Source organism: Molossus molossus, unplaced genomic scaffold, assembly GCF_014108415.1.
Source record: "Molossus molossus isolate mMolMol1 unplaced genomic scaffold, mMolMol1.p scaffold_m16_p_6, whole genome shotgun sequence".
Taxonomy (NCBI): Eukaryota; Metazoa; Chordata; class Mammalia; order Chiroptera; family Molossidae; genus Molossus; species Molossus molossus.
The window spans coordinates 12,785,762-12,795,102 of NW_023425399.1; the positions used below are offsets into that span (position 1 = coordinate 12,785,762).

General features: G+C 46.9%; 1 protein-coding gene across 1 annotated transcript; it reads left to right on the forward strand.

Annotated features, from left to right (window-relative positions):
* The first annotated feature begins 5,099 nt into the window (after positions 1-5,099).
* Positions 5,100-8,802, forward strand: FITM2 (fat storage inducing transmembrane protein 2). Its single transcript, XM_036245142.1, has 2 exons — positions 5,100-5,293; positions 7,235-8,802. The coding sequence occupies exons 1-2, from the start codon at positions 5,121-5,123 to the stop codon at positions 7,848-7,850; spliced, it is 789 nt and encodes a 262-aa protein (XP_036101035.1). The 5' UTR covers positions 5,100-5,120; the 3' UTR covers positions 7,851-8,802.
* The last annotated feature ends 539 nt before the right edge of the window (positions 8,803-9,341 follow it).

Consider the following 9,341-nt stretch of genomic DNA (forward strand, 5'->3'; position numbering starts at 1 on the left):
TTGTCTCATTTTGGTGCCTTCTTGTGTTTGTTTCTATGTGTTAGGTAGAGTTGCTATGTCTCCTAGGCTTCCTAGGGTGGCCTACTGTGGTAGGTGTCCTGTAGGGTCCAGAGGCACAGCCTCTCTGGTCACCCAGGTGGGCCCTTGAGGAACACCCCTAGTGTGGACTGTACACCCTTCTGTTGTATTTGAGTCTTTTTTCTTCTTTTTCTTTATTGATTTTAGAGAGAGGAAGGGAGAGGGAGAGAGAGCTAGAAACATAATGAGAGAGAACATCAATCGGCCACCTCCTGCATGCCCCCCCCCGCCCCCCCGGGGATTTGGCCCACAATTTGGGCACGTGCCCTGACCAGGAATCAAACTGGCAACCTCTTGGTGCACGGGTCAACGCTCAACCACCAAGCCACACCAGCCGGACATAACTGAGTCTTTATTGCTGTTGGCACATCAATGGGAGGAATTTACTCAGGCTGACCAGCTGCAAGGACTGGCTGTGTCCACTAACCACCAACCTCTGACTTCCTTGATCAGCTGTGCAGGGACCCATCACACAGAACAAGACTTACTTCAGCAGGGCTCTGGTACCCACTGAGTCCATTCCTCGAGTGTGTCCCTTGTGGAGGTGGTTGGATGGTGGTGCTTCGCCGTGGTCTGAAGCTGTCCACTGAGTGTGCTGGCTCTGTGTTCTATCCGGAGCCTCCAGGCATAAGCTACAAAGCAATCTGCCGATGACTGCTTCTTGTGCTGGGCTTGGAGGTGCCCAGGCAAAACCAAGCTGTTAACCAAGGCTGGCTGCTTCTTGTGCTAGGCCTGAGACCACTTAGACAGAGGTATGGGGCTTGTTGCGGCCAGATGCTGCTTGTTTGAGAGAATTTAGGAAAACCTGAAGCAGAGCCTATGGTAAAGCCACTGGAAACAGCTTGGGTGGGCCAGAAAGTTGGGTGGGGGGGGCCTCAGGGAATCATCAGGAAGGGTCAAACAGTGTGAGCCAGGTTGCTGGAGTCCCAGATATGGCACCTGTCTGCCAGTCTTATGGGGCAAGGGCTCACCAAAGGAACAACCTCCATCAGCACGTATGCCCAGGAGAAAGCTGCCTCTCCAGCACTCGCCCCAATGCCGAACAACTTCATTCTTCCCATATGTCTCTGGTGTCTTCCAAGCTGCCTCCCCAACACTGGAGCCCTGAGGGAGCAGGTCCAAGTAAGTCCGAGCGAGGGTCCTTTAAGAGGAGCTGCCTGGGGCTCCAGTAGCCTCAGCTTCCCTCAGCCTCAGTTCCCGCACTTTTGTTTTTTTTAATCCTCATCCGAGGATATTTTTAGAAAGAAGGGAGAGGGAGAAAGAGAGAGAAACATCCACCAGCTGCTTCCTGCTGGGGATCAAGCCTCAACCCAGGCATGTACCCTAACTGGGAATCAAACCGGTGACCTTTAGGTGCATGGGGTGACACTCAATCAACTGAGCCACACCAGCCATGGCAGCAGACATATTTTTCATTCTAGATCTCCTTTTCTGTAAACATGAAACCTGACTCTAAGAAATCTAAAATATAAAATCTGAGCAAAGGTCAAAATTATGATAATCTGACTTAAAAATTTTAAACCTTATGTGATAGATTTTTAAAGCTTTAATTAGAAGTGCTGCCCAGTATTTATTAAACTTTTCTCTTAATGAACATTTTTGTTTACTAGTTGAGATATTTCTTTAACAAGAAACTCATCTACTTTTTGGTTATTTAGTGGTTCAGTTTCCATAGGAGAGGCAAAAAAAAAAAAAGCCTGATTCTTCATCTTTTTACTAGTTTTCAAAATACAGTAATGGAGGGTTGTCAATGGGGTAAAAAAGGAGAAACATCTGTAACAAAAATTAAAAAACAACAACAACAAAAATACAGTAAATAGTTGATTCCTCCAAAAGTGGTCATTCCATTTTTTAAGTGCCATTATGAACCCATGGATTTAAACAGATGTGTGTTTCCAGCCACTGAAGTTATTATTCTTATTTATGTTCAAACTGTCCCATTTAGTCTTTGGGAGCCTTTCCATTGGTTCCTGTGTCCTCCTGAAATGACGGAACCAGTCTTTTATAGCTTATGGCTTCCTTGCTTTCTGGTTTGACCAGATGGTCCAGCCTCAACTAGCAATTCTGCCTCAAATGTTGGAAATTTTGCCCTGGCTTGTGTGGCCCAGTGGTTATGCTCCCATGCATCAAAGGTCACCTGTTTGATTCTCAGTCAGGGGCATATGCCCGGTTTTCCGGTTTGATCCCCAGCGGAGGTGCATGTGGGAGGCAGTCAATTGGTACATACTTGTTTCTATCTCCCTCCCTTCCTCTCTCTCTAAAATCAATAAAAACATATTTTTAAAACACGTGGGAAATTGTGTTTTTATAGGGTCTTAAATCTGAAGTTATTGAGGAAACTCACCTATCTAAAACAGGACATTCTAACATCTAGTCCCATGCTTGGTGCATAGTAAATGGTTAATAAATGCTGGTTGGCTGAATAAATTAATGATTATCACCCTCACTAGATTTTAAGTTTCTTGAGGCTAGAAACCATATACTTCTAACAAGTATTTGCGGAATAGATAAATTAAGGAATGAAATGAAGTCTCAGGCAGGACAGAACCTTGATATTTGTGGTCCTCTATCGCCCTCTAGTGGGGAGAGTGCAGAGCATCCTCCTCCAATGCCTTAAAATCTAGTATAATGTTTTTGAAACTATAGATCCCCACCCATCAGTGAGTTGTAAAATAATTTGTGGGTCATGACCAGCATTTTTAATTGAATTTACAACTGAATAAAAAATAATGGAGTGCCTTATACAGAGTAGAGGCAAATTCTGTCATGAACTGTCAAAAACCTGTATTTATAGCTATATCTATGCATCTATTAGCATATATATTCATTTATATGCTACATATGTATTTTCATGTGGACTGGGTCACAACCAGTGATCTGTTGATAAATGTTTAACGACTAGCTATCTAGGGGGAAATGTATAAGTATATAAGTATATATTTATGTACATATGTACATAAATTTGTTATAAATTTTTATATATTTTATTTTTTCCATCACCATTATCTCCTCCATGCCCTCTTCCATCTCTCCCCTCCTCCCCCCAATCACCACAATGTTGTCCTCCATGTCCATGAGTTCTCTTTTTTTTGTATTTTTTGCTCAATGCCCCCCCCCCCAATTTTCTTAATATAAAGAATTGTTCCATCTTTGGTAGCACATAATATAAAAATTATAAGATAAACACATATTCTCTGTGGTAAAGTCCATATAGCTAAATGATTCTCACAAAACACTTTCATTGATTTTTGCTGGACTCTCATATCCATGGCCAACCTATAGTTTCAATTCAACCATGTTTTAATAAATGGGGTTGAATCCTAATCTAATAAAGCCCTGATTTGTAGCACTTACTGATTTCTTTAGCGCAAATACTCCCAACATGGCTGATATCACTGACCATGGAGTTGGGAAGAACTGCATCTGGGAATGTGACCTTATTTGGAAATACGGTCTTTAATTAAGGAACTCAAGATGAGATTATCCTGGACTTAGGGTGGCCCCCTAAATCTACTGTCAAGTGTCCTGATAAGAAACAGAAGGAGAGAAGACACACGGAGGGAAGAAGGCCACGTGAAGACAGAAGCACAGGTTGTAGTTAGGAATGCCGTGGGTTGGCAAGCAGTCACCAGAAGCTATGACAGCCATGGGTCGGATCCTCCCTCCGCCTCCCAAAGGAACCAAGCCTGTCCACAGCTTGATTTCAGACTTCTGGCCTCCAGAACTGTCAGAGAATACTTTTCTGTTGTTTTAAGCCAACAAGTTTGTGGTAATTTGTTATGACAGCCCTAGGAAACGGATACAGTAGCAAAGAAATGGCTCCAGGTTGGGAAACTGCTGAATTAGACACCCAGCCATGACAGGAGGTGAGAGGACTTGGGTCTGTGATCAACTGAGTGGCTGAGTGTCCAACACCCTCATCTCCTTAACACCCCCGCCCCATCCAGCATCTTCACTCAATACAAATAGGCGTTTTAAAAGTGAAAATATCCCTGTCCAGCCAGTGGGGCTCACTGGTTGAGCTTCAACCCATGCACCGAGGTCACCAGTTCAATTCCGGGTCAGGGCACATGCCCAGGCTGTGGGCTCGATCCCCAGTGGGGGGCATGCAGGAGGCGGCCAATCCATGTTCTCTCTCATCGATGTCTCTATCTCTCTCTAAAATCAATAAAGAAAAAAAAAAGTTTAAAATAAATAAATAAAAGTGAAAATAGCCCCAGCCAATTTGGCTCAGGAGTTAGAGTGTCGCAGTGGTTCCGGTCAAGGGCATGTCCCTCAGTTGTGGTTGGACCCTACCAGGGCCAGGGACGTGGGGGGGGGGGGGGGGCAACCGCAAGCGTGGGGTGGATGTGTCTCTCTCCCATCAGTGTTTCTCCCTCCCGCCCACTCTATCTAAAGATAAATGAAAAAATATCCTCCAGTGAGGATTTTTTTAAAAGTGAAGTTAAATTTAATAATTTACATTTTAAATTTAATAACTGTTTTTACGCACTTATTTTCTAATGAAATTTGATCTCACGTCCCTACACCCGGATCACCGTCATCAACCTCGAGTCTATAAACTCACTTTTAGGAAGGGCGGACCTTCTGTCTCCCCATTTGACAGAAGAGAAAACGAAGGCTCCGGGGGAGGCGTGTCTCCAAGTCTCCACGAGGGGCTAATGGGTGCTGCGACCACTGTTCTAATTCCTACAGTGCCACGTTTATTATTCTTCCCACCTCCAGAAATACTCCCACGTGCGCTTTTTCCCAGACCAGAGCAAGACGCAGAGGCTGAGGCTCGAACCTACCACCACGGGAACCTGTCACCCGGGGCGGGACTGAGGGACGCGGGAAGAGGGGAGCGAGGAGTCAGGAAAGGGCGCGCGGCGGAACGACCTATGGCGGCCAAGCGGCGGGGGGGAGCGCCAGCGCCCCTCGGGGGCGGGGCCTCGGGGCGCTGCGCATGCGCCGGAAGGGAGGCAGCCGTTCCAGACAGGGCTGAGGGCAAGACGGTGGCCGAGAGCGCACAGTGCGGCGGACGGTGGCCGACGAGGTCCGGCATGGAGCATGTAGAACGCTGCGCGTGGATCCTCAGGGGGACGCTGGTGCGGGTGGCCGTTCGGCGCTACTTGCCGTGGGCGCTGGTGGCGTCCATGCTGGTGGGCTCCCTCCTCAAGGAGCTCTCCCCGCTGCCCGAGAGCTACCTCAGCAACAAGCGCAACGTCCTCAACGTGTGAGTGCGCCCCGGGTCCCCTCCCGTCCCCGCCATCGCCGACCCGCTGTCGCCTCCTCCAGACAGCCGGGGCTTAGCTGCTCTGACGGACGAGGCAGTGGCAAGGGAAGTTCTCCCAATGTGACAGCTTCTGCACGCGTGTCGCGAGCGAGGGGCCCGGCATAGGCAGTGGCACTGGCAGTTCCTGTGTGCACACCCAGACAAGACGCGCAGGGTTGTGTGTGTCTGTGCGTATGTAGGAGTGCCGGGTGGGAAGGGGGTGAACCAGCCTATGTTGGTTGCTGCCCCCACCTCCCCTTGGAGTTAGTAGTTGGCCCCTGCCCTCGGGGAGATGCCACCTCCCTCCTGCCTGCGTCAGTCCCCATGCCTCCATCCTAAGCCCGATCCTCCCAGCTTGTGACAATTCCATCACCACCTGTAAATGACACCCTCCTACCCCCCTCTGAGAGCCTTGTCCCAGCCGAGGACAGAACGGCCCTCCAAGATATTCTCGAGGAGTGGAACCCTCCAGTCTCTGACCTTTCCCTTGGATCGCCTGGGACGGTCCCAGACACTCAAGGTTCATGGCAGTGGCCCAGGAAAGCAATCCCTGGGCTCTCTGAGATACCTCCTGAACTCCAGCTACACACGCCTTTCTTTTCTTGTTAAACTCCTGGATTTAAACTTTATTGCACTATTGCAGTAGATATACTCTGAAAGGCGAAATGTCTTCCTTGATGTGGGCCTAGATTCTCTAGAATTCCAGTGTCAGAGGCATTTCCCTAAATCAGTCCAGCTTTAGGTATCTACTTAAAACCCTGGTTTCTCTCCTGAGCAGCTTCGTCAAATGCCTGACAGGTGTTGGCTCTGGCAAGATCTTTTGAGTATTAGTCTCAGGGAAGAGTTTTAGGACAGGTCCTTGAGTGGTGTCTGAGAAACCTTTGGAACCCAGGAAAGGATTGTTCTGTCCTTGGCCCACTTTCCTCACCCACCATGGAGGCTGGGCTAAGAATAGATTATGAGAGTGGTAGTAAGTAGCCCCAAGTCCCTTGCAGCTGGTCCCCAGGTCAGCCACCTTTGATGAACACAGGGGAGGCAGACAAGGCAACTGCTGCTTTATCTGGCCTGGGTGAGTTGGGAGCCAAGCTGCCTGGCAGACGAGTCCCAGTTATTTGCCAGTAGTCATGGATTCTGGTGTTTTGTTCCAAGCCTGTGTGCTAATTCACGGAAAGGAGTTAGTGAATCATTGGCTCTGGAAGGAATTTAAAAAATCATTTGGTTCCCCCAGTTCTGTTTGACAGCTGAGGACACAGGCCTAGAGAAGTGTGGTAACAAGTTAAATCAGAGTCAGGATTTGAGTCTGGATCTTCTGTGAAGTCAAGTTCTTTTCCGAGATAGTTTTCTGCCATGGTGTAGAAAAAGCATGGGCTTTGGGACTAGCCAAACTTCAGTTTAAACTGTGCTTGCGGGTTGTGTGAGTGTGACCCTGGGCAAGTTTTTAAACTTTTCTGAGCCTCGGATTCTTTATCTGTAAAATGGAGCAGATGATGCCTTCCTCCCAGAGAGTGTGAGTGTTCCATGGGAAAGTGAAGGTATGTGAAAACTCTTGGCATCTGGTAGATGTTCAGTTATTACTTTCCTGAACAAATAGCATAGTGCTTAAGATTACAGACCCTGGATTTGAATCACAGCTCCACCACTTAGGATCTCCACTTCCAGCAGGATACCTCTCTATGCCTCAGTTTTCTTGTCTGTAAATGGGGAAAACACTCCTTACCTCATGGAGTTGTTAAGGACTAAATAGTTAATATACTTTAAGTACTTAGTAAGTTGTTATCTGTAGCTTTTATCAGCTTTTCTCATTTTTCCCTCCCTTGAAAGTCTGGAGACCTGGGTCGCGGCATTGTTTCCTCTCTACCGTGTACCATGCCTGTCTTCACTTCCGCTTTCCTCCTCTGCCAGGTATTTTGTCAAAGTGGCCTGGGCCTGGACCTTCTGTCTCCTCCTGCCTTTCATTGCCCTCACCAACTATCACCTGACGGGCAAGGCTGGCCTGGTCCTGCGGCGGCTGAGCACCCTGCTAGTGGGCACTGCCATCTGGTATGTCTGTACAGCCATCTTCTCCAACGTTGAACACTACACAGGCAACTGCTACCAGTCACCAGCCCTGGAGGGGATCAGAAAAGAGCACCAGAGTAAGCAGCAGTGCCACAGGGAAGGAGGCTTTTGGCATGGCTTTGACATCTCAGGTCACTCCTTCCTGCTGACCTTCTGTGCCCTCATGATTGTGGAGGAAATGGCTGTGCTGCATGGGGTGAAGACGGACCGAAGCCACCACCTCCACACTGCTATCACCACCCTGGTCGTCGCCCTGGGCTTCCTGACCTTCATCTGGGTGTGGATGTTTCTGTGCACTGCCGTTTATTTCCACAACCTGTCCCAGAAAGTATTTGGCACCCTGTTCGGTTTGCTGGGTTGGTATGGGACCTATGGATTTTGGTATCTGAAATCTTTTTCCCCAGGACTACCTCCCCAGAGCTCCAGTTTGAATATGAAGCAAGCCAGTTATAAGAAATAAAAGAGAGACAAAAGGAGTGACAGCAGGACAGTGGCTAATATATTTTTCATTTATCTTTCTCAGTTATTTGACTAAATTATTGTTCCTACATCAGAGAGGAAGCTTACCAGGCAGTTTTGGTGGGTAGTGATGGAGTCTGGGGAGTGAGTTCACTGTTCTTGGCAATATCACTCTGTGTCACAAGCACTACCATGTCCAGTTAGGCACTTTTTGTCCCTGGCAAGACTTGACCCTTTTGTCCCTAGAGGGCACTAGGGCTCAGAATCAGGGAAGTCTCTTTTGTGTGGCTGACGGGGAGGCCAGGGTCTCAGGACTCCTCTGATTCTAGTTGTCTTTTGTTTTCAGGGCTGTTAATGCTATTATTTAACAGTATTTCCCTCTGGTCAAAAGAACCAACTGTTGCCTGGTTTTAGTATTTGTTTTAGCCGTGGAATGTTAAATATTACAAGTGACTTGTGATTAGCTACCAAAACTCTTTAATTGGAGTGCATCTCAGACTGAATATTGGGTGATTTTCATGTAATGAATAGTGATAATTTTCTGTCGTTGCTGCCTATTATATTTTGGTATTTGGAGCAATAAGATTATCTTTTTTTCCTTATAATTTGAGTGAATGCTTTATAGTTTTTAATAACAACTATGGCATTTGTTCTTTATCGACAGAACTCTTGAAAGTAATTCACAATTCCACTGCTGCACTTTGGCACGTGGGTGTAGATTGCTTTGAGGTATTTTTTTAGAACACTAATTTTTATAAACCAAACTCTTGACTTACGGTATTAAACTCCACTTGGTGGGGCTGTTTTTTCTGTTAAGCATAAAACCAGAAAGTTATTTTGATAATAACTTGATGAATTTTAAGCTGAATCAGAGTAATTTCACAGAATGTGTAATTGGCTCTGGCTGGTGAGCTAAGTGGTTAGAGCATCGGCCTGCAGACCAAAGGGTCTCAGGTTCGATTCCCAGTCCAGGGCATGTACCTGGGTTGCAGGTTTGATCCCTGGCCCTGGTCAGGGTCTTGGGGAAGGCAGCCAATCGATGTGTCTCACATCAATGTCTCTGTCTCTGTCTCTCTCTTTACACCTTCCCTTCCTCCCTTCCACTCTCTCTGGAAATCAGTGGAAAAAATATCCTCGGGTGAGGATTAAAAAAATAAACAAAATGTGTAGTTGCACTGAAACTTTCCTGACTACGTGTCATTGACATAGACTGATCAGTGTTTCAGAGTCTTGTATACATTGATCAGTCTGCTGTGGCCCAAGGCATTTTTACCTTTTGGATAAGATTACGATAAGTCAGAAGTGAAGGAGAATGTCTTCCATTGCCTTTGATGGCAAGAAACTAAGCTGTTTGCAAAGATGTCCTTATTAAATGGTAGCATGACTTTGGCCCCACCCTCCTCTTATATGTACCACCATCAGAAGCAAACCAAATCTGGGCCTGTTCTTCTGGCCTTGAAATGACCTTTTCTGTCCCTTTTGCAGCCCTTCT